This window comes from Ruditapes philippinarum, unplaced genomic scaffold (assembly GCF_026571515.1).
Source record: "Ruditapes philippinarum isolate M1 unplaced genomic scaffold, ASM2657151v2 ctg2744_1_1_1_1, whole genome shotgun sequence".
NCBI classification, from domain to species: domain Eukaryota; kingdom Metazoa; phylum Mollusca; class Bivalvia; order Venerida; family Veneridae; genus Ruditapes; species Ruditapes philippinarum.
The window spans coordinates 10,410-35,908 of record NW_026859583.1 but is presented as its reverse complement, the minus strand read 5'-3'; the positions used below and the strand labels follow the sequence as shown (position 1 = coordinate 35,908).

Here is a 25,499-nt window from a genome sequence, read left to right as displayed (position 1 = left end):
AAACGCCCCTTTCGTGTAAGGTTTATACATAAGCATTTCAAACTGGCGGTACGTCTTAACCCCCCCCCCCCCCCGCCCCCATTCCACTTCCAGTTAACTTCCGAAGGTAGAGCTTGAATTTGTATTATGTATAAATATGTCTAATATGTTCAAATCAAACTCGGATCTTACCATTAACTTGAATAAACAAATTGCTCATGTGGCATTTTTATTACTATTTCAAAAAAGAACAGTTTGTGGGATTGCCATTCAACTTGAAACACTCGTGTTATCAGAAAAATGTTAAACGCCAGACAAATTTAAACAAAAAGAATAAAAAGAAAACTGTCACGGTAGCTAAAATTAAAATGAAAACACACCGCTTGACTATATACGAGTACGTCGTAAATTGATACATTTTCTATACGGTGCATGTTTTTTTAAGTATCCATCGCGTTTTTAACGGACACATTTTTTTTTATAATTTTTTTTTTTTTAATAAATTTTTGAAGAAGTGTTTGTTTAATTCTGCAAAAATTATGGTGCGCTTAACATATTATAGATTATATATTTTAATCTATGGAATAATTCTTAAAGTTTATAGAAGTACAGTTCATGCGTCCACCTTCATCATTATTATGAACTTATTCTACTGTCAAAAGAACCGCTTCGAAAAATTATGAAATAAATAAATCTAAAATTTGTCTAGATTTGGATTATGTTGATTCTAGGCTGTCAATTATATCGCATTTGTATTTAGTTTACTATGAAAAAAGAGCATTTAATTCTTTTTTACAATTTTATTGTTTTCTTTTTCTGCACGTAGATTCTTAACACGTGCTTCACTTGACCGGCTCTGTCTGACAAGACCAAACCTGTACACGTGCAAAAAAAAGACATCATAATGGATTTTTTTTAATTTTATGAACAATATAGTAGGTGTGTAAAGATCAGGTCGCAAGTTTCTAGCTTAACTGTTGGAGGAAGACCTTAAAATGATGAAAGTATATTTAGGGAAAACTTATAACTAACACGACGTTACTCTATAAAGAAAGGATTGGTGTTTGTTTACAAGGTTAGACGATTAAAATCTTAACATAAATATACATGCATGTAACTTTGCCCATTTGTTTATACATGTTCACTAAGCGTGTTACAATGTTTTGCCACGTGACGCGAACTCTTTTATGATCGATTCATCTCGTGGATAAAAGGTAAGTTAACATTCTATAATAAATCATCTTTTTTTGTTTTTCTATAATATAAGTATTTATAGTATTTACAGAAACGTTGGAAAAGTTGATAATTGTATTCAATTAATATTTTTTCGCTAAACATTTGTAATTAGTTTAATATGAAAAATAACATAGATATTAATGTATGTAAATTTGCCCATTTTGTTTGTACATGTTCGTAACATAAGCGCGTATACATGTAATAATGCTTTGCCACGTGATGTTTACTCATTGTTTACATTTTTGTTTACATTATTTTTATTATAAATATCTTTTTGTTTAGATATTCAATATACTCGTACATGTTAAGATTATATTAAAAAATATTTATAAGCTTAAATAAACGTATAGATATTTTTTTATTTAAATAAACGTTTTATCGTACTTATAGTTACTATAGTAGTTTTCATGTACATAATTCACTACACTGGTATTTTGATGTTAAAAATAGATTTGGATTTTCCCAAAATGGGATTAGTATAGCTTTACTTGATAAGTTTGGTAAGTAAAATATTTTACAGTTTATCTATTTATTACAAGAATTTTAGATTATAAAGCAGTTCCATAGGCAGAACATATTTGTAATTTTAAATATGATAATAAATATTAGTAATTTGTGATCGAAATTAGTACAAGTTCATTATAGTCATAAGATTAATCGTAGAACTGATAAGATTGCCTGTGTTCAGATCGAATTTTCGTATTTACAGATAAACTGATAAAAGTACATTGCTACATTTATAAAGCATTCGTAATAAAAAAAAAACATCGATAATTCTGTCATGAAAAGTAGACATGCCTGTTGGATTAGTATACATACAAAATTGATGAAATTTTAATGTTTTATGGCTTAATGTATGGCTTAAACACGTGAGAGGTATTTCATCACTCCCTGTATATGCTACGTTAAATGTACATTTTTAACGGTTAGTCATTACACAATGCTTGTATGATATATCTTTATCGCAAAGAAGTAGCAAAAACGTAAATAAAAATTATTTCTGTTTGGTTTCAAGTCATATCGACCCTGTAAACTTAATTGGGCGGCTTTCCAGCTTTAATGGTTTCGAAAGTCCTCACGTGCCGTCCGTGCAATTTTCGGGAAAAGGGGGGGAGGGGCAGGGAGGGTCCGAGAAGAAACTTCTTGCAAGATGACTTCCTCACATGGAATAATCCTTATCCCCTCTATGACTCGAACACACATCGGTGAGAGGCAAAATATTTGCGTCGTTAACCATTCTGAAAGGAGTCCCCTTTGAATAATAAACACTCATAACTGCATTTAAGACCCTATCCGGGCCTTATATAGAAGTTTTGTCTCTGAATTTTCATTAAAAAAATCCAGTAACATGTACTTTATCTACTTTATCAAATGTCGTCGCCATCTAGTGCCTGAAATAATACACGGACAGCGGGGGGCGGACATGAGATCTTCCTCAAACCGATAAAGCCGGAGATTCTACTAATAATTACCGTGCAAAAATAATAATGATAATAATAATTACCGTGCAAATTTGTCCTGTTTGAAAAACCAATTGTCATGTCAAAATTTTTTATTTTCATTTTTTTCTAAAACTGTCCGTAAGGGACATATATACTTTATAGATATACACATATACTTTTGATAAGCTCAATTGTTTTTTTATGAGCACTTGAGTAGGTAATCAACAATATTTATGTCATGAGGAAAACAGTTTAAAGAACCTCTTCTAAAACAATAGATAAGTCAATGATCTCTTGTGATATGAGATATCCCACAAATACTTTTAGCGTTTTAATAGCCTGTTATGTTTTCAAAGAAAAGAAAGCGAATCTTTATTGGAATTTATGACTTTATTTTTCTTAAATTCTTTCTCTTCGATGTGAGCAACTCGGTTTCTATAAAATTTTAATAATATTAGAACCTCAATCGCAACTTTTCGGACCTTTCCGACAGTCTTCTATTAAGGACGTTCCGATTGATAGTAAGATGGTTAAATCTCGCACTGAAGGTGCACTATTTTGGCACCAAAAATCGATCAAGCAGTGCAAGGAAAATCTCGGCTCACAAAATTCCTCCAACCCCTAGCCCAACAAATTGTGCGCTTTAGGGCTTTTTTATATAGACGATGGTCGCCCTTCGCAAAGACAGACATCTATGAAATGTCAGATTATAAAATATTGTAAAATTATATAAGTCTTGCCGTCGGAAATATTGAGACTACTCCAACCCCAAGCCTTCATGCCGACACCCCCCCCCCCCCCCCCACCAACAATTAAATATAGAATACCAGTAGGGTAACAACATGTAACTGGTATATATATATATCAAAACATTTTATGAGAGTAATTAAAAAACTCCTAAAGGTTTATGGTTTATGAGGCTTAATTATTTTTGAATCTGGTTGCTTTGTTGTTGTTTTTTTTTTAACCTATTGCTGCTTTTTTTCATATTTGACTATTACCGTGTTTTTCAGAATAATATAACGTCGGAATAAAACAACGACAAAGCGAAATAGATAAACAAGCAACGGAACTGAGGTGAACAATGGACAGTGGCGAAGAAATGGAAATAGATGCTTTAGAAACTGAGACGCCTGGGGCACCGGAAGTTCCAACAGCGGCAACAGCAAAAGCTACTGCAAAGTTACCAGCAGGTTTCGGTTTCACAAAAGAGACCGCCCACGTAAGACTATCCACCGAGCGTGATTTATGCAGTGAACAGGTGCATACAAAGAGCCAAGAAAACACTTTGTCCTTTATGCATGGACAATGCAAACAAGGGAGAGATTGTGCTTCGCCGAAACATGCGCTTGATAATTCTCCGACTGGTAACTTGTCAAAGTGTCCTGTTGTCAAAGATCAGAAAGAAACAGTAGAGATCGATACTATTTTGACAAGACATCTTCAGGAGAAAGTGCTGCGGGCACCTCCAATGGTCGTACCTGTAGATTATGTTGACATGAGTCCAAAGAATCTTCCAACTGATGCGAAAATGACCTGCCTGTGTTTAATACCTATAGGAAAACGGGTAATCTTAAAATATAATTTATATTTTCCGTCCTTTTTTAAAAAGTTATAACGCTCCCTTCGCAGCTCAACTGAATACAATCACAAAGTGAGCGATAGTAGAACATTCGACCGATGTGCAAGAGAGTAAAAGTAATGTACATAGTTTACTTCTCTTAAAATCTTAGTACATGTTTCTCAAGTTTGATTTTCTTGAAATATTTTGTCTGGTCTGTCTAGCTTTAAATCATTCATTCATAATATGTTGCCAAATTCAGAATCTGACATAAACTAATTTCATATCAGAAGGAATTCCCATGTAGCTATTTTTACTCGCATTTTAAAGTGTTTGCATAAAACGCAAAATAGTCCAAGTGAACTATTTATAGAATTACTTGTTTATAACGGGACTTTACCTGGTTAGGTAAAATTTTTCTCTAGGTTTTACCATGTTTATTACTTACCTTTAAACGTGATTTACAATATAATAATGCATAGGCACTTGGTAAAAAACCTTAAAAGGCACATACTGCCCCAGGACAAGATGGTCAAAATGTGTGTTTTTATAATGTTCGAATAATGAAATGAAAGCATGTGAAATGCTCATTATTTATTTATAACTTAATTATTATTTACTGGTTGTAGCGCTGAATGTGAAATAATTTTTAATAAAGATAGCAAATTGTAAACAAAGTGATAGTTTGACTTCCATAAGAATGCACTAAATAACAATTACATGTATAACTATACTAAAAAACAAAGAACATAAGAAACAAAGAATGGTTCAGCTTTATGGCCTTTGAGTCATTTTAGCTCGTCTATTCCAAAGAAAAGCTATATTATGAAGGCAACGGCGTAGTGCAAAAGCTTGGAATACTTTAGTACTTATCTAAGAATAGGTGCATAATTCTGAATACAATATGTTGGAGTTAAGTCCCTTTTTGACTTGCAATTTTAACAGACGAGCGTTAACACTACTTGCGAAGCCCTCTGTTTGGAAATTGTAACAGTTCATCAAAACTAAAAAAAAATTTGAGCTGTTAGAAAGTATAATTTTAAGGCCTAATGGGGTTCCCTCTTAGAAATTGAAATTGTATTTTACAAATGTATGTTTTGGTTACATTATAATGATACTGAAGGTTATAATTTTTAGTTTAATATTTCAAGAAGTTCATAGGAACTTTAAAGACTTAAATAGGTATATTAAATCCTTTAAGTTTAAAATCTCTATAACGTTCAAATTAGCATGACTGGGAGGGAATTAGAGCACCATGCTAAATACCGTATTCCGGTATATACCGGACACAGCGCTTGAATTATTAATTGCTAATTATATAATTTCGCCTTTTCACCTTAAGACGTCTAATGAATCTATTCACGACGATTTATATGCGATCATGATTTCTGCAAGCGTCTAGAGGTACTGCTCATACACTGTATATTAATCGAATTTTTGTACTGGCAAATTTATATTAAAACCCGTAATCATTATGTCAAATTTGAATAAAACATAAGCGTTTTATTAATTTGAAGAATAAATGAAAATTTGGTAAAGTTTGAATGTATATTAATGTTGTAACAACAATACAGAATAAAGATATCATTCTTTGGTATTTCCTTCGATATCTCCAAAAAAAAAATTGCGTAAGACGGCTGTTTTTGATCAAAATCATGAAAAAAAAAATAAATAAAATGATGATGAAAAACATGTTCAACATCATTGCTTATCTCATTCAAAAACCAAGGTGATATTTTCTTACCTTTCCGTAATAAGATATTCGCAGGTTTATTGCGACCGTAGGGTTTCCAAAATCTGCTATGTAATAGTAGTATAGTAGTATATTGTTGCTGCTGTTGTTGGTGATGGTGGTGGTAGTGTTGTTGTTGTTGTTCTACTTATTCTTCTTCTTCTTCTTCTACTGATTTTTCTACTTCTACTTCTTTTTCTTCTTCTACTTCTTCTTCTTCTTCTACTTCTTCTTCTTCTTCTTCTACTTCTTCTTCTTCTTCTACTTCAACTACTTCTTCTTCTCTAAATGGCCCAGTCGTCATGCGAGCACATTTTGATACTTAGCTATATATATATATATATGTAATAATATATATAATTATTCTAGAATAAGATACTACATTGTATATTTCAGCATATACATGCTTATACTAAAACCCTTATAACTTTATCAATTCTTTTTGCAATAATTTGCCTATTTTATAAGAATATCTAAATGATACATTTTTTAATGTTTTTTTTTATCTTTGTTTTATTTGAATTGGCCCGTTGAAGACCAATCAACTTTTTAAAAAAATGTATTTTTTTGGAATTATCAATTTCACGTCGGATAAACAAACAAGAACATTTTATCCGTTCTGAGGAATTGAAAAATTCGTTCCAACCAATGAATGAAAATTTATTTTATAATGTATTAAATTTTCGCCATTGATTTGGGAGCAAAAACGAAACGTGCCTTTAAACCTTTTTGCACCGCCACACGATACTCTGTACATGGCTATAAAATATAAAAGTGGTTTTCCAATTACGACATATACTACGTAAAAACCGGTCCGCTCTGTATATATAAAGCTTAAATCATTACATATAAGTTCATATCCATACAGCTATTCAACAAGTTGTGTTTTAGTGGTGATATAAAATACAAGTTAAATATGCGGGTCTTAGGAAAACTACAAAGGAATCTGACACAAGGCTCGATTCGTACAGATATGCCTACAGATATGCCGGATAATGAAAATTCAATTAGGAAAAGGGACAGGTCTAATAATACAATATCGTGTTTATGCTGGAGTTTTAAAAGGAAACGCCGTTTTCCAACTATAAGGGTAAATTTAATTTAGTGTCGTTTAAACTGATTTTTTTTGTTAGTTTGGGTTGTTTTATTTGTACAATATCATCTTTTTCTTTATTATCTTCATTTTTTTATTTATTCATTAATTAATTCATTCATTCATTCATTCATTCATTTTTTTATTTATTCATTTATTCATTCATTTATTTATTTATTTATTTATTCATTCATTCATTCATTTATTTATTCATTTATTTATTTATTTATTTATCTTTGTTTTTGTTATTTTTGTTGTATTTATCCACGAACAATATTTTACCTTTAAATTCGGTATAACGATATATTTTTTTTTTTATTTATTATTTTTTGCTATTGTTATTGTTCTTTGTTTTATCAATGAACAATATTTTACCTTTAAAATTCGTTACAACGATATAGCTTTGTACCATTTAAAAAATTTAAGTTTCTAGAAAAACTATTTTGTTTTTTAACTTAATTTATTATTGCTTATATAAATGATAATACTAATGTGTTTTAAATATACTTATATACCTTATTTTAAAATACTCGATTGAATACTTATTAAATATGAATTTATGATATCCCATACGAACACTATAAAAAACAAACTAGGTTAACGGGTAGAGTTCGTCTAAAAAGAATGCATGACATAATAAATGATTACGAGTCTATTTTTAGCCGAAATGCCTATTTTATTTTCGTTTCAACATAAAATACATTTGAAGTTAAATATGATTTTCCTATGACTTCATAAATGGACTGTTTACAAAGTTAGACCTTCATTTTCTTTTTTCAAATTATATAATATCAAGTTACCGCAAATATATCAAGAAAGTTCGTCTTATAAAATAAGACATGATGTTTTGCAAATTCGTCTAGTCAAAAGCATTTTTACTTCAAAAGATAAATGAGCCGCGTCACGACAAAACCAATATAATGGGTTTGCGACCAGCATGGATCCAGACTAGCCTGCGCATCCGCGCAGTCTGATCAGGATCCATGCTGTTCGCTTACAGACCCTATAACAAGTAGAGAAACTGATAGCGAACAGCATGAGTCCTGATCAGACTGCGCGGATGCGCAGGCTGGTCTGGATCCATGCTGGTCGCAAACGCACTATGTTGGTTTTGTCTTGGCGCGGCTCAAATGTTAAGTTTCAATCATCAATCGTCTACGATTTTTTTACTTTTTATTTTATTATTGGTCAAAATGAATTCAAATACTTTCAATGAATTCCAAAAAAGAAAAACAAAAGGAATAAAAGTACGGCCACACTTTTATATTTTGCTACTTTTCATTTCAGACGCCTGATGCGCGATCCGATATATACATCCCTCACACGGGAGCTGATAAGCCAATGGGCGATGAATTTGGGGCAAGATTAATCACTTTTAGGGACAACAGAAAAGATGGGTCGCCGTATTATAGGCATTTCTTGGAACGGATTGTTCAAAATGGCCCTGCCGATCAAATGCGAATTGAGTAAGCTATATATGTAGTTAATTAATATATTAAATATAACAGATACTTCTCTTTCAACCAAACCGCCTCTGTGGTCGAGGGAATAGAGTCGATGGCTTCTAATCCAGTTACCTCTATGGCGTGGGTTCGATCCCCGGGAGATGCTTTGGTAGTTACGCACGGAGGAAGGTAGTGCAGGAACGATGGTACAGAAACTACCGGCCTTTATATATATAGATATGACTGAAATACTGTTGGGAAAAGGCGTAAAATGAAACAAACAAACTCTTTTAACCTAATTCACTCTATTGATCTGTTGAATTACTCTGTATAATCAAGCATGGACTTTAAATAATTTTATTTTTATCTCTTCTTGCAGTGATCGGGATGAGCTTGTTTTGGTAAACGAAAAGTTTGCACCGCAGTTTACACATGATGCAGTTTGTGATATGTTTAGGCGCGTAAAAGTTGATGGAAAGACAAGATTTACGTTGGTAGGTTCTTCTACATCTACAATTAAATCGAAAGATTGTATGCTCGACTTTAATTTAAAAAATAAGGCACAAGGAGGAACTAGGAGCACAAAACCTTTGCGTTATAGGTGTTTGTCCATGCGACATTTCGTGTGTGTATAAACTACGTATTCTCTTTAAAACATAATTTCCGGAATCTTGCGAAATCTTCCTTAAGTGTCCGATCTCGTAAAGTTTTGGCTCATATAAAAGATTGGCTGCCTTTAAGTTCGTTTACGGCGACACAGATATTTTGAAAATGCAAAGTGTAAAACATAAAAGGTTAATCTTATTGACTTGAATCTTGAAATTGTGTAGGGCTATGCTTTGGTATATCTAATAGAACTATTGTCCTTAACTCCCTTAACTTGGCTAGTGGTTCGAAGTCAGCGAAACGGCCAATGGCGCCAAATACCACTAAATATGGCTAATTACCTCAGCCCCTTTACAGAATTGTCTTTTGGTATCATGTGCAATAAAACTATTGTGAAGAGAACACATTTAATAATGAACATATTGTTTATACACGCATATAGGTTATACGGAGAATACAAGAAAACCGGAAGCGGAAGTGGGAGTGGATCGAGACAAGTGCTATTCTTGCACCGGATAAAACAATTGGTAAATATTCATTCTTTTATTTGTTGTACAGCTTGGTTCTAGGGAAGGGAAGGACTGTATTTTTTATGTTTGAGATCAAATTATCAATCTTTGATTATAATTTAATTACCAAAATAAAAAAAATATATTCAGTTTTTTTCATCGTGTCAATGTCATATGAAAATAATGATCTAAACCCAGATTTTTTTAATATGAATACAGTCAAGCAAACATCATTGCTAATTGCTAAACATAAGCTCCTTGCGGCTGAGCGGTTGCCCTTACTGGTTGAGGCCACCGTTTAACCCTGTGTGACCGCAGGGGCAACTAAATGGGTTCGAATTACTGGAGTCTATGCATCTCTTAGTTGGTTTTGACCGCTGGTGTTGCTTTAAGTTTGTAACACCCGAGGTTACCCAAAGTCATCTTTCCTGTCTCGGCGCCATATGACCCTATACCTTAATTGTGTTCGATAGACGTAAAACCAAACAAACAAAACTAAAAGCTTAACTTAAATTCGGACAGGGAATTTAATTATATTAGCTTGCGGAAGCAAAAACAAAATGGAGAGGACACTAATAAGCGTTATAGCTTTCTGCCCAATCCCAAAATGTACTTATTGTTCACTTGTAAACTATTACGTTTAAACCAAAACATTGAAGTAAAGGAAAAATTTTCATAAGTGACTCATTTTAGGTTATTTTATTTTGGGCATTAGAGATTGGGACATGCTTCATTCCGTACAAGTTCGTATAACTTGTGTAACGGTTTTGATCATATATGAATCTCAAATAATTTATTCAATAGAATAGAATAGAATAGAATAAAACTTTTATTATCCTCCATATACGAAGAGCATAACATACAAGTACAAGTGCAACGCGAATCATTCAGAAAAAAAAAACATTTTTTAACTTAACATACACTAGATCTGTACGTGTGAATCAAATCAAGTTTTCAAAAGTGGCAAAGGCTTGACACAGAAATAGCTTCTCATATGTCAATTTAGATCAAAGTTCATATTTTGCGGCCTTACTCGAAAGCGAAACTCCAGACCGTCATATAATTCGATAGTTTAGAGGTCATGCCTAAGTGTACAAAATAAATATTTACAAAAAGACATTTAACATATTGTTGCATTTAAAGAGTACATAATTTCTCTTAGATAATTGTACATATACTTCCTGAAAGCATGTATTAATCATTATACTTTGAATAAAAGTTCAATCGTAAGAGTATTAATGTACGTATATCATAAACATTAACTTCCAACGAATGTTAAGTACTTAAACCGCAATGCATCCTAAATTAAAACGAAATTAGAAATAATGAAACATGTTGTTATTCAGAAGAACACCCTACGATAGAAAATCTTAAGTTCAAAGAGTTGGAAAGCGACGAAATTGAATTTCCAATAAGTCAGCACTTGTATAAGGTTCCACAGACCCAGCAGTATCTTGACGTGTGTGATGGAAGTGTGAAACTTGGTGTGATGAAAGGGAACAAAAGCGATAGATCAAGTATGTATATTATTAGTAATATATATATTTTTTGACAGGTTATATAGCCCTATATAAATGGTTGGTTTGAAATTTATTGCAATCTGATGGGTGGGGGGTATTGATTTGACCTTCTTTATCTACTATGGTTCATAGATAAGCTGTTCTTTTCTTGCATATTTGACTGAATATTAACCTACGCTTGAACAAATGCTGGACTATATCATCTGATATGTAAAGGCGAATTGCATGCTGTAAATAACGTTATTCCGGAAGTTGTAAATTCATACGCTTCTATAAGAAAATAGTGTAAAATAGAATTAAGTAGTTTTTTCAAGTACAACCATTTCAAGTTCCCAACCGCTTGTTTGCAATAACTCAGTTATTGTAAAAAAATAACTCTTTTAATAATGCGGAAATTTTTTACATGATAACTTGAAGCTGATGATGTCAATAAACTTCTTAAGTCCATTTCATTTTCATTTCTTAATGAATCTTTAAGAACACTTTGGAAATCAATAGCATTTCTTGTTCACACGGAAGCTATTTTTTAACAACCACTTATCTATTTCGATTTACAATAGGTTCAATTATTTGATAAATTGTCCTGCTCCCCAGTGGCTTCTCCTATATTTCCAGTAATAGTGCTTCGAGTTAATTCGAGGGTTATATTGGAAGCACTCGTATATAACCTGTCAAGATCAGGAATCCTTGTAACGGATTTATAATACTTTATGGTAGAACTTCATAAATCGTTTACAGTGGTGTATAAAGATAATATAAAGGTCATAATTATCCAATGAAAAAGACGCTACAAACGCGCAGTATCAGATGTAACGTTCGTTTAACCCGAGAGTCTTGCAAATCTATGCAGTAAAATCACTTATCAGGCTAAAAACTTTTGTGTTTTGATAGCGAAATCCATGTAATTTTTTCAAATGAACTTGAATTCCAAATTTAAATCAGGAGAAATTCACTATATACAAATGGAGTTGGTTAAATGATTCATATAATTTAATAAAACATTTGTAATATTTCAGAGGTGATTTGGAAGAAAGCAAAATACTGGCAAGACAACAACGATGACATACACATCAACTTTGCTGCGGCCCTCGTTGATTACACAAAGAAATGGTACATTGCAATTGACGGAGGCAAAATCGTTTTAAAAGTATGAGCATTTACATTTGAAATTATAATAAGAGAAATGTTTGATTCCTTGAGAACAAATAATAAGATATTTGAAATGTCATAATCTCAATTCATGTTGTTTAAAGGCCCATTATGCCTCAGGAATTCTTTTATCTTTATTATTTCAAATAATATTACTTATTGGCCAATTATTTGAATAATCTTTTTCATCTGGTTTTTTTGCAGTTAGTAGATACAGTGTTGAAGTATTTTGTATGAAAGTCAAAATACTATTTTGTTCACGTTTTTCTACTTTTATGACAAGTTTATCGATATTTCTTTCAGGTTACAAGCAACTAACATGCCCTCATACCATAATTTCAATAATTTGATAAATTTGTATGTGTCTTTTCTAAGTAAACATTTATTCGTTTCTAAGGGATGATGATGTGCCTTTAAACTTTTTTTATGAGTGATATAATTTAATGTGTACCTTTTTTAACGTACAGTCAAACGCGGTTTAAAGACCATCCAGTTAAAATAAAGGCCACTTTTAGACAAACTTTTATTGCTAAAAATGCATCAGAGTAAACTCCGAATAAAGACCACTTGCCAATAAATGCCATGTATGGTATCTCGTTTGGATGACCTTTACTTTAAAATATATACATTTGAACTTCGTGTAAGCTATTATCATATGATTTCTCATTTTTTTCATTTCAGAAAGAACCGTATTGGTTTAAAATGATAACAATAGGCGGTAAAATCCGTTTCCAGGCCGACGGTAAGTACCTTTAAGCTATCACAACATAATTAACTGATTAATTAATTTATAAACTTAAACTTAGTGCTTGTAAAATCTTCAAACTTACAATACATAGTATTTTCGTGGTTTCGTTGTTTCAAATTATGTATTTGTTTCGATACAATACTTGCAATACAGTCATGTTATAGTGTAAGCTGATAATCAAGTATAACCGATCAACCTTATCTGCATTATGATATAAAACTGGTCATTTGGATTTTTTTTTCAGACGTATATCTTGGTTACGACACTACTAGATGCGAAGTCAAACCAGAGGTATCCCAGTGTACGTTTGAAGAACTTCCCGCAAATGATGTAGATAACGAAATAAATGCCGATGAACACTTTGAAATTTTACCAGAAAATGCTGACACTATTTCTGAAGAAATGTCACGGCATAGTAGCATGTCATCGTTGTCGTCGGGTAGCAGTCGATCAAAGAAAAGCTTCGCATCGTCAGTATCGAGTTCAAAGTCGGTCAGAAGCAGTACATCATCGCAGTCTAGTGTAGACTCTGACCGAAGCAGTATTTTGTCCTCGCAGTCGAGCACCGACTCCGGTGGAATAACTCATGAATTTAACCGCAGCTCTAGTGATGTCTCTGGCCATTGTTGCGAACCATCGTCCCTGTCACATTCATTTTCGTCTGAATCCAGTGGGTATCGGTCCGGGTATAAGTCCGATCAACATGTTAATACTGAAGACATTGACATTGTAAAACCAACTGATATATCTGTAAAGCGTAAAACCGAAATGACTGGAGAATGTATATTAACTGATAGTTTGAAAGACGTGGTAATTTGACAATCCTGTTGCACCAGAGGGTGTATAGGAAACAGCGAATGACGTGGAAAGTGTATCAGCTATGAATAACACTTTGCTTGCCAGAAATAGATAGATATTTTTTATTTAAATACTTTGATATTTATTTATAAAATTGTTTGTGTATAATTATTGCTTTTATATGAAAAGTTGAAATAAACGAAATCAAACATGCGCTGTCTCGCAATTAAGGCAACTGTCATTGACTTTTACAAACACAATAACACTAAAGAAAAAAGTGTGCTTTTATTGCAAACTTACCTGGTAAAGGAGGCAAATTTGCTTCATCTGTTTTTAATTCTGTTTGCCCGTGTGACGTCATTAGTCATTATTTTGCTTACCTTTTTGTAAAAAAAAAATCATCAATGCATTATAATATATAACAAACAATGTCAATATCACAAAACGGTAGAAATCTCGTGCAGTACAACTATCACATTCATTTTTATTGTTTGAATAAAGTATTGAACTTTTAAAATGTATTTGTCTTTTGTCCCAAAGTCAACCTTACCAACTTGAAGTGTTCATACTTTAATAACTGCTATCATAAAGTGCTTATCTTCTTTAAATAAAAAAGCAACCGTTTTAACAAAATCCCTTATTCGACACGATAAAATCTGACCTGTGGTATCATACGAAATAATTATGTGACCGGTGGTTTCAATCAATACATGTGACCGGTAGTTTCATACAATATATGTGTCCGATGGTTTCATACAATATATGTGTCCGATGGTTTCATACAATATATGTGTCCGATGGTTTCATACAATATATGTGTCCAGTGGTTTCATACAATATATGTGACCGGTGGTTTCATACAATATATGTGTTCCATGGTTTCATACAATATATGTGTCCCATGGTTTCATACGATAAAATTATGTGACTGGTGGTTTCATACAATATATGTGTCCGATGGTTTCATACCAATTAAGCTCGAAATTTTCATCACGATATCGCAACAATACAATCATAAACTTATCTTATTTTACAAAATGAAAAATAATTTAACCCCAGACTTTTTGTCTGATCTTGTTCCTTCTTCAGTTGGCTCCGAACATCAGTATCCCCTAATAATATCCCTTAATTATAAGGAATGCTCAATATACATAGACCATCACGTACACATTTGAGCCGCGTCACAACAAAACCAACGTAATGCGTTTGCGACCAGCATGGATCTAGACTAGCCTGCGCATCCGCGCAGTCTTATCAGGATCCATGCTGTTCGCTTACCAACTCTTTTACAAGTAGAGAAACTGATAGCGAACAGCATGGATCCTGATCAGACTGCGCGGATGCGCAGGCTGGTCTGGATCCATGCTGGTCGCAAACCCATTATGTTGGTTTTGTCATGACGCGGCTCATTTCTTCTATAATTCTTTACTAGAGACTTTAACGTCCTTCCAATAGAAACCCAACATGCGCTCCTAAGCTTGCCGCCTTTAAAGCGCAGTAATAAATATGCTGAACTTACTTTACTATGGTAATCGAAAAGACCCAAAAAAATGTATACATACCGGACTTCGAACCAAACACAGATCTCTTGTATCTGATTTATTTGATGAGAATATTACTGAGTCTCCACTGTGTCCACTGTGTGATTGTGGGGAAGTTGAAAATGCCTTTCATTTCTTTCATCTACTAAACACTCTTTTCCAACTTTTATGTTGACCCTGCTTTACTTACGGACTCCAACACTGCTATTTTCACCGTCGTTCATAAGTTATAAGGGATACTTAAAGTTTTATAACTGTCATATAACATATTGTTCACATAACTTCCTTTTTCATACATGTACTTTTTACCAAAATTATTGTAAATGATACGTAAATATGCATCCGCATACACCTCTTTTCTCTATTATCTTCTATATGTAAATGTTTTTAAATTTTTCTTTATTTTCTCTCTTTCTAGGGTTTAATTACAATCATAATAAGCCATGTATTATATGAACATATTGCTTTTGACTACCATAAGCTATTGCAGCTCTCGGTCCAATTCCCTTCTGCTTTAAATATGTATATACATATATTTAAATAAAACTACGTTTTAACCAAAATATGTTGCATATTATATCACCAGTCAGGGAAACCATGCAATACTGGTAATTTCCATATTCTATTTTTAGCAATTGTGTAAAATACAAATACGTAAATAAGTACTATACGAGTATCGGAGTGATTAAACATTAAACACTAAAAAATATGAGGGTTTTGGAGCCTTCAACGAAGTGTGACAGATCAAATGACACTAAAAAAAGTGCTGGATGTTTCAGAGCCATATTTGCTAGAAGGCGAAGGCCGAACACTACTAAAAGGGTAAATTTAAAAATATTTCTGCATCTAAACAGTGTATTTAAATTTCGTCTTGATTGCGCAATAAATCGTATCCCACGTGACAAACTATGTCATGCTTTTTTGAGTATATTGTTGGGAAAAGAGAATTGCTTTAAATGAATTTCAAATTGATATAATTATGTCCAAAAATTCCTCATTCATAAGTTAATGTGCAATATGTGGCGATCGTTCGCTTTAATGCAACAATGGTTATAAAACAGACAGATAAATAAAAAATTATTTTCGTACATTTTCACATATAAATATGACATATGTTAAGATAAAAAAAATAAATGTCCTGGATATATTTCCTGAAATCGTTTTGTTCTAATTGTTAACTTTTTGGATAAAAAAAACACAATTCTTGTTGAAGAACCACTTAACCTATTTTTTCAAGAGCAAAACGATCACATGGAATCAAATTATAATTAAAAAAAAAAACCCTTTGTGTCACGTATTTTTTTTTAAATATTATGCACATATACATTGGCTAAAGAAACAATTGTGGGAAACTGACAATTGTCATGTTCGACATAAGACTTGTAAAATTGACAAACAAGAAGTATCTTTAAAAAGATAAACTGCCTTGACTTGCATTGTGTCCTTGGTATGTACACGTTGTTCCGGGATGTTGAACGTTATTGATCGTCTCGTCATTTTAGAATTGCATTTATAACTCTGTAAATACTTCTATTGAATAAGATATTCACTAGCTATTAACTTAATGAATAGTTTAAAAGCAGTATAAAATATTCATTGGGAGGAAGTTCACAGATCTCAAATATCCAAGAAATTATACGAGATAGTATAATGAAACTCATTAAGATTATGTATGTACGTTTTAGAAAAATCCTTTAGATTATTAATAATAATCTTAGAATGGCCAATGAGATACCAGGATTTCTTTTACAATTTTGAAATGACCAATGAAAATTCTTCTAATATTCAGCTCTTCCGTGTAAATTTTACAGGAAGTAAAACCGATTTTCAAAAATAAAATTCTACACCCTCGTGTGTAAAATAAATTACATCATCCACGAAACCGGAAGTGATCAGCCTTTGTTATCAATAATATGAAAAAAGCAAAGCCTCAAAGCAAACTCGATTTACTTTTACCGTGAAATGGTATAAAATAATCGTTCATTTTTATTTTACATCTTCCGCTTTAAAATTGTCATTCGGTATTTTATACACTGCTTCCGTTTATTCTGGTTCTCTGTCCAAATATGGTTCCCATATAAGTGCGCAGGACACCAGTCTACGCTTCCGTTTTCAATCAGAATATCTCGGTTTTTATCGATATCTTGAAATTCGAAAAGTTGCGATGTGTCAGTTAAGTAATTCGGACGAAAGTTTTCAAAACCGTCACTATCTAGCAGGAACTCGCGTTACCGTAGAGCAGGCCCTTCGGGCCAGCTCTTCGAGCTCTCTATGATTATAGCCAGGCCAGACTGCACGTCCTTGCAGTCCAAGGTGATCCAACTGTTCACTCCTGGCTGACCAACTGAACAGATTGATCTTGTTATCCCTCGTAAGTAAAAGTTTCAAAGTAAATTCTCGACAACAGTCCTTGAATGAATCATTGACAAAAGTTTCAAAGTGAATCCTTGACAACAGTTTCAAAATGAATCATTGACAACAGTTTCACAATGAATCCCTGACAACAGTTTCAAATGAATCCTTGACAACAGTTTCAAAATGAATCCCTAACAACAGTTTCAAAATGAATCCTTGACAACAGTTTCAAAATGAATCCTTGACAACAGTTTCAAAATAAATCCTTGACAACAGTTTCAAAATGAATACATGGCAAACGTTTCAAAATGAATCCTTGACAACAGTTTCAAAATGAATCTCTAACAACAGTTTCAAAATGAATTCTTGACAACAGTTTCAAAATGAATCCTTGACAACAATTTCAAAAAATAAATCCTTGACAACTGCTTTAAAATAAATCTTTGACAACAGTTTTAATGTGAATCCATGACAACAGTTTTAAAATACATCCTTGACAACAGACTCAAAATAAATCCTTGACAAGTTTCAAAATAAATCCTTGACAACAGTTTCAAAACAAATCCTTGACAACAGTTTCAAAATGAATCCTTGACTACAGCTTTAAAATTAATACTAGACTACAGTTCCAAAAGGAATCCTTGACAACAGTTTCAAAAGGAATCCATGACAACAGTTTCAAAATAAATCCTTGACAACAGTTTCAGTGTGAATCATTGACAACAGTTTCAGTGTGAATCATTGACAACAGTTTCAAAATAAATCCTTGACAACAGTTTCAAAATAAATCCTTGACAACAGTTTCAGTGTGAATCATTGACAACAGTTTCAGTGTGAATCATTGACAAAAGTTTTAGTGTGAATCATTGACAACAGTTTCAAAATGAATCCTTTATAACAGTTTCAAAATGAATTCCTGAAAAGACCATTTAAGATTTTTTTATCATTATAGCCGCCGGAGCAAGAGACACAAATAATTATATGGTATGATGAGAAACAAGAAGACTTTGAAGCTACGTTACAGACCTACAAAACATTTGAAAAGAATGGAGACATAGTATACAGACATTTCCTGGTAAACGTGTCAAAAACTGGACCAGCCGGTCAAATGAGAATAGAGTATGTAGCAGAGTTTCAAGTGTTCTTTAGTTTAAATATATTTATTAAATTATTTTAGCTCGATTGTGAAAACAAGATCTTTATTTATAGTAATCATGTTCGAGTCCGCTTCCTGGAATTAACTTGTACTGGTGTCATATAAAGAAACATGGTCATTGTAACATTCCTATTTTCTATTTGGATGGCTTACTAGCACACAAACTAAACAAGACCCGAAGGATGGTTTATATATTTTATTATATGTGTTGCATCCAAGTATACACTCATAAACTCCCAAACATCAAGTAAACATACACACAGTAACAATAACGATATTTGATATTAAAGGCGTGGCTTATTCTATCTTGTAGACTTGCTTACTACATCCGTGTCCTAAGTAGGGCTCGAAACCATGATCACTGGTATGGGTTGGCAGACACCAATAGACTAACGCTCATCTTTTCTTTTTTGTACGCAAATGATGTTATAGAAAAGAGACATACTGTTTCCCTCAATAAGAGAATAAATGATATTGAAGAACGCAAAATATATAAATAAACATAAGAAAAGGTTTTGTCTTTAATGAAAACAACATATTTTTGTGTCGCCTTGAAAAGGTGACATATAGGGGTTACTTTTGTCGGCGGCGTCGGCGGCGTCTGTGTCGGCGGCGTCGTTGTCGGCGTCGGCGTCCCCTAAAGCTTGTCCGGAGCATAACTCAGTCACTATAAGTCTGATTGACTTCAAACTTGGTATGCATGCTTCTTTCAATAACCCGAAGTGCAGTGCACAAGGACCGGTACTCTGCAGTTCTTATTTTTTTAAGTTATTGCCCTTTGTTAATTTTCATACTTTAATTTTGTCCGGGCCATTTCTCTTCAACTAAAAAAGCTATGGACTTGAAACTTTATAGGATGATAGATCTCATTAAGAAGAAGTGCAGTGCACAAGAACCGGTACTCTGCACTTCCTAATTTTTGAGTTATTGCACTTTGTTAATTTTCATACTTTATTTTTGTCCGGGCCATTTCTCCTAATATATAAAAGCCATGGACTTGAAACTTCATAGGATGATAGGTCTCATTAAGAAGAAGTGCAGTGCACAAGAACAGGTACTCTGCATTTCTTATTTCTTGAGTTATTGCCCTTTGTTTATTTTCATACTTTAATTTTGTCCGGGCCATTTCTCCTTAAGTATAAAAGCTATGGACTTGAAACTTCATAGGATGATAGATCTCATTAAGAAGAAGTGCAGTGCACAAGAATCGGTACTCTGCATTTCTTAATTTTTGAGTTATGGCCCTTTGTTAATTTTCATACTTAATTTTTGTCCAGGCCATTTCTCCGAAAGTATAAAAGTTATGGACTTGAAACTTCATAGGATGATAGATCTCATTAAGAAAAAGTGCAGTGCATACGAACTGATACTCTGCATTTCTTATTTTTTGAGTTATTGCCCTTTGTTGATTTTCTTACTTTTTTTTGTCCTGGTCATTTCTCCTCAAGTATGAAAGCTATGGACTTGAAACATCATAGAATGATAGATCTTATTGATAAGAAGTGCAGTGCACAGAAACTGCTGCTCTGCACTTATTATTTTTTTAGTTATTGCCCTTTGTTATTTTTCATATTTCATTTTTGTCCTGGCCATTTCTCCTAAACAACATTGTTCACAAGGCGACACATCCGACTCGCGGAGTTCTAGTTTATACTGTGCTATTATTTTTAAAAAATTATTTCTGATAAACGTTTGGAGATAGTAAATTGTCTTCCTAAATGGTAACAAGACGCGTTATGTTGTTTGTCGTGTATTGCTGAAATTGATTGTCGTGTATTGCTGAAATTGATTCATTTCATTGTAAAATTTTGCGACCTGATTTATTATTCAGAAATTATGATGAAATATTAGTTATGAACGAAGAGGGTGTTCCTGACAAGACACATGATGAGGTCGTTGGTATATTTAACAAGGTCAAGGTCGATGGACGAACACGATTCTGTTTGGTAAGTTACAAAAGCGTGCAAATTCTTTTTAAAAGTTTTTCTATCACTTTTTAAATTTTTACCGCGTTATCCATTCGTAGAAGCTTCCATTATATCAACTATTTAATTAACTTCAATATACGAAGATGCAGGCCTGACCAAATTCTGTAAATTTTCTTACTGAAAAAGCTTCACAGATTGATGGCTTATACATATATATATATTCTGACGGAGTCAATATTGATAATGAGTGGCGTTGAAAATGTGATATTGAGAATGGCACGAGCCAATGATATTCTGTTTGAAACACTTAAACTGTTAAGTATCTGAGGATGAACCCAGTTATGCGAATTCATTTCACATATATGCATATGTTGTGGAAGTCTTGTTCCCTGCATAGTTTAAGAAGATGGAACCCCAGACTAATGTTGTGTTTGGCTACATGAAGCGTTTATGTATATGACATATACTTAGCAAACTTTGATATTTTTTCATGCATTTGTTTTTTAAATGAAAATGTCAAAAGATCTCATTATTGATAGGTATTGCGCAGAAAACCCACAGGAAAATGGGTTTGGATAGAAACGAGTGCAGTGTTAGCGCCAGAATCTACTCGGCTTCCCGGTAAGTTACCGGCTGTAATTCAGAATTGGTGTTCGACTGATAAATGTTCGATCACTGCGTATAGGCATAGCAATGTTTTATTTTATAAGTTTACTGTTAAACTCATGACTAATAGAGATAGTGTATTGCATTAATAAATATATAGTGCCCTTGTCATGCATAAGACCCTTCAACATAGAGTTAATACCCTTTGATCTGTTATCAAATATGCATATAGAGCAAAAATCGTTTCCTTGCTATTTTTCTGCAACTTCTGGAAGGAATTCATTAAACTTTTATGGGAACCATTAATTACCTATATCACTGAGTTATGCATATAGAGCAATATTGGTTTCCGCGCTACTTCTCTGCAACGTCTGGCTTGAATTCAATTATACTTTATTGCAAGATGATTCCGTTCCGACCCTTCAACACAAGAGTTATGGCCCTTGATTAGTAATGCAGTAAACATATGTAGCAGTAATCGTTTCCGTGCTATTTCTCTGCTACTACTGGCAGGAATTCAACGAAACTTCAGTTGGAACCATCAATAACAACAGGAGATGCGCATAGTGTTGCCTTGGTCGGTTAGACCCTTTATCACACGGTTATGGCCCTTACTTAGTTATGCAGTATGCATATAGAGTAGTAATCGTTTCCATGCTATCTTTCTGCAACTACTGGTAGGAATTCAATGAAACTATATGGGAACCTTCAATACCAAGAGGAAATGCCCATACCCTTTCCTTGTTCAGGTCAGACCCTTCAACACAGAGGTATGGCTCTTGATTAGTTATGCATTATGTATATAGAGCAAAAGTCGTTTCCGTGCTATTTCTCTGCAACTATTAGCAGGAATTCATGAAACTTTATTGTACTTAACTTAACTTTTAATGTATCACTTTCAGATAATCAACCCATAGTAGAAAAGACAAAGTTCCAATCACTTGACAACAACTATATTGAAAGTGCAACAAACAACCGGTATAAGATCAGTGGAACACAGCGCTACCTAGCAATACGGGATCAAAGAGTTATGACCAGTGTTTTAACGGATACAGATAACACTGACGCAAGTAAATAATAATAAATCTTTGTTTTTATATTTTTTCCTAATAAAAACCATTTTCTCGAGCATACCGTTTACACACCATTTGTCTTATTCTTTTGCAGATCCGATTTTGTACTAGTTTGAAGGGTCGTCCTTACACAATATATAGCCCAAAGCCCAAAAGTGAGATTTCCGCTGTGGCACTGTCGTTTTCTGAACCGGCTGTTTGTTCTTTCTGTATATAAATGTTCGATTGCATAATACGTTTTTTTAAATGTTTTTATTAAAATATCTAGACATGATGTGCAAGGTTCAAAGGTATTGGCAAGATGGAGAAGGTCGTGTATATTTTCAAGCTGCTCTTTGCGACGAAAAACGCCGGAACTTCATCGGAGTTGACAGAGAAAAGAACATAATTGTAAAAGTATGTTTTTACTGCAAGTCATATGAATATATATCTTTAAATAGCAACTAATATATGAAAAATTCCGAAAAGCTATTTTTAGATCATATTGCGCGTGAGAGTTTACCACTGCCCTAGTGAATCTATAGATATCAACTATTTTCGGAAAATATCCATCCGTCTTTTGACCGTTTTTGTAAACCTTATCTGCATATTCAGACACAAAACATATTGATAAACATTAACATACATTTTGTATAATCTTTTCATTCGTGATATTTTGACGCGGCTAGCAATCTTTATTATTTACAAGTCTGGCGTGTTAACCACACGACCATGCTTTAATTATATTCGCTGCATGTTGAGAAAACGATGTACGTTTGTAAAAGTCTAGAAAATAAAAGTTCTCCTAAGTTTACTTCTGCTATTCTGTCATTTGTTTGATAGATACGCATGTTAGTGAAAGTGAGAAAATATTTTTAAAAAAACAAAAAAACAACAAAACGTTTGATGCATATTAAAATAAATATAGAAACATATGTTATCATGCTGCTGTTGTTTTTGCTGTTGTTGTTATTGTTGTTGTTGTTGTTTATTTTTATTTTTTTTTAATAATTTCAGAATGAACCAGAGTGGTTTGATATAAGTGAATTGGGAAGTGAGGTTCAATTTAAAATCGATGGTAAATATTGATATAAAATAAAGAATAAATAAAACAAAATAAAATTTGTAATAAAGATTGTAATTATTATTATTATTATCATAATTATTATCATCATCATCATCATCATTATCATCATTATCATCATCATTATCATTATTATTATTATTATTATTGTTATGATTATTATCATATTTATTATTATTATTATTATTATTATTATTATTATTATTTATTATTATTATTTTGATACAGATCTATACTTGGGATACAATGAACAAGAGGATCAAGTTGATGCCCAGCCGTCTGCTTATTTGTTTCAAGAAATTCCTGGTGAGGTCGAGGTCAGTCAACTAGCTAGACAAACTGACAACAATTCTCTTTCCGGAACAAAAACAGACGAAAGGTCATTGAAAAGGTCATCAAAGAGTAGGTCAAGTTCAAGTTCATCTGACTCGGATAGAAAGAGTGTTCAGTCGAGAAGTAGCGTGTCGTCCGGCAAAACATAAACTTAAAGAAATATGAGCTGCGCCATGACAAAACCAACATAATGGGTTTGCGACCAGCATGAATCCAGACCAGCCTTCGCATCCGCGCAGTCTGATCAGGATCCATGTTGTTCGCTATCAGTTTCTCTACTTGTAATAGGGTTTGTAAGCGAACAGCATGGATCCTGATTAGACTGCGCGGATGCGCAGGCTGGTCTGGATCCATGCTGGTCGCAAACGCACTATGTTGGTTTTGTCATGGCGCGGCTCATATGTTGACATAATGAATATCATTATTTGCATGGAAATAGATCTGTAAGATAAGCAATGAAAAGAAAGCAATAAAAAATGCTCAAATGTCATCGCAACACTTTGTTTAAGAGATAAATTGAGTGATGAAGGATGTTGCACTTTTTCATTATTCCTCATGTACAGACTTAATCAAACCGAGTCTGCAATTTTTATGCTATTTTGTTGTGAGTAATGCTTCCACAACACCACCCTTATCCAGATTTTAGTATAGAAATACTTAAAGGCACATTATACCTCAATCCATATCTTTAATTTTTTAAGAAATGTCAAAGATGTGTTTTAAAATATTTAAATAATGGATTAAGTGTATGTCAGATGTATAACAATTGAAAAAAGAAGCGCTTAACATGCAGTCATATTTCGTAAAGGTAGCAAAATATAAGCAAAATAATATTTTGACCTTTGACTTCCATTCAAATTAGTAATTCACTATAATTATACCAATTGCCAAACAGAACTAAAGCTGCAAAAGATAGTTTATGTATAAAAAAATGAGTATATTTCTGGAAACTGTAACAAGATTACCAAAAAATAAACAGTTTTTGAGAAATAAAAATGAAAGCATTTCTGAGGCATAATGGGCCTTTAATAATCGTAAACTAATAAGACACAGAAAATGGTTTTGGTGTGAAGAGGAAAGTGTGACAAAGTATTTTGTGAATTTGACAAAAAGTTGTTTATAAACTCTTGATTGCTTCGAATTGTAAATACAATCATAAATCATTTTATATATAAATAATATATTTAAATAACATTCTGAGAGAAAATAACGTTTTGTCATAGAATTAACGTGTAAGTGAGATATTTTGTTGTGTAATCTAGAGTTTGGACAATTTAATTTGTGTTGTTAAGAATAATTATATTGTATTATATACTTTTTACATTTATCACAAGCAGTATTCAATTTTATTCGATAAATATATCTTATATTTTGAATTCTTCGTGTTTTTGTTTTACACCTTTATCAAAACATATATGTGTATATATATTATTTCTGTATAAACAAAATTATACGTATAATATCAATGTGTATTCAACGAAAACCAATCAAAATTACTAGATGTAGTATGGTGGCTGATTTGTGCCATTCGTGTCTTCGCCTCTTTAAAGTCGAAATGGCAGAAATCAGCCACCATAAATAACAGTCACAAATAAAATTAAAATAGTACTTCATATGTAATAATAG

General features: G+C 32.8%; 2 protein-coding genes across 3 annotated transcripts; both read left to right on the top strand.

Annotated features, from left to right (window-relative positions):
- Window positions 1-1,576: 1,576 nt before the first annotated feature.
- Window positions 1,577-14,198, top strand: LOC132757144 (uncharacterized). 2 transcript variants are annotated; one of them, XM_060748336.1, is made up of 9 exons: window positions 1,577-1,715; window positions 3,671-4,224; window positions 8,331-8,509; window positions 8,868-8,982; window positions 9,537-9,621; window positions 10,950-11,120; window positions 12,140-12,270; window positions 12,954-13,014; window positions 13,265-14,198. In XM_060748336.1, the coding sequence occupies exons 2-9, from the start codon at window positions 3,742-3,744 to the stop codon at window positions 13,837-13,839; spliced, it is 1,800 nt and encodes a 599-aa protein (XP_060604319.1). In that variant the 5' UTR covers window positions 1,577-1,715; window positions 3,671-3,741; the 3' UTR covers window positions 13,840-14,198. The 2 variants fall into 2 exon arrangements, with proteins under 2 accessions (XP_060604319.1, XP_060604320.1); XM_060748337.1 differs by lacking the exons at window positions 1,577-1,715; window positions 3,671-4,224 and adding an exon at window positions 6,799-7,040.
- Window positions 14,199-16,000: 1,802 nt separating this feature from the next.
- On the top strand, window positions 16,001-24,525 carry LOC132757143 (uncharacterized). The gene is made up of 8 exons (XM_060748335.1): window positions 16,001-16,181; window positions 18,667-18,833; window positions 20,702-20,816; window positions 21,338-21,419; window positions 22,307-22,474; window positions 22,746-22,873; window positions 23,474-23,534; window positions 23,769-24,525. Exons 1-8 carry the CDS (start codon window positions 16,068-16,070, stop codon window positions 24,020-24,022), a joined length of 1,089 nt encoding a protein of 362 aa, XP_060604318.1. The 5' UTR covers window positions 16,001-16,067; the 3' UTR covers window positions 24,023-24,525.
- Window positions 24,526-25,499: the final 974 nt, after the last annotated feature.

Excerpts from the sequence above, each read along its gene's own strand:
- LOC132757144 (XM_060748336.1), top strand. The coding sequence starts at position 3,742 with ATGGACAGTGGCGAAGAAATGGAAATAGATGCTTTAGAAACTGAGACG. Across the intron at positions 4,225-8,330 it reads TAATACCTATAGGAAAACGG|ACGCCTGATGCGCGATCCGA; the intron begins GTAATCTTAAAA and ends TTTTCATTTCAG. Across the intron at positions 12,271-12,953 it reads GAGGCAAAATCGTTTTAAAA|AAAGAACCGTATTGGTTTAA; the intron begins GTATGAGCATTT and ends TTTTCATTTCAG.
- LOC132757143 (XM_060748335.1), top strand. The coding sequence starts at position 16,068 with ATGAGGGTTTTGGAGCCTTCAACGAAGTGTGACAGATCAAATGACACT. Across the intron at positions 18,834-20,701 it reads GCCGGTCAAATGAGAATAGA|AAATTATGATGAAATATTAG; the intron begins GTATGTAGCAGA and ends TTTATTATTCAG. Across the intron at positions 22,475-22,745 it reads TACAGATAACACTGACGCAA|ACATGATGTGCAAGGTTCAA; the intron begins GTAAATAATAAT and ends TAAAATATCTAG.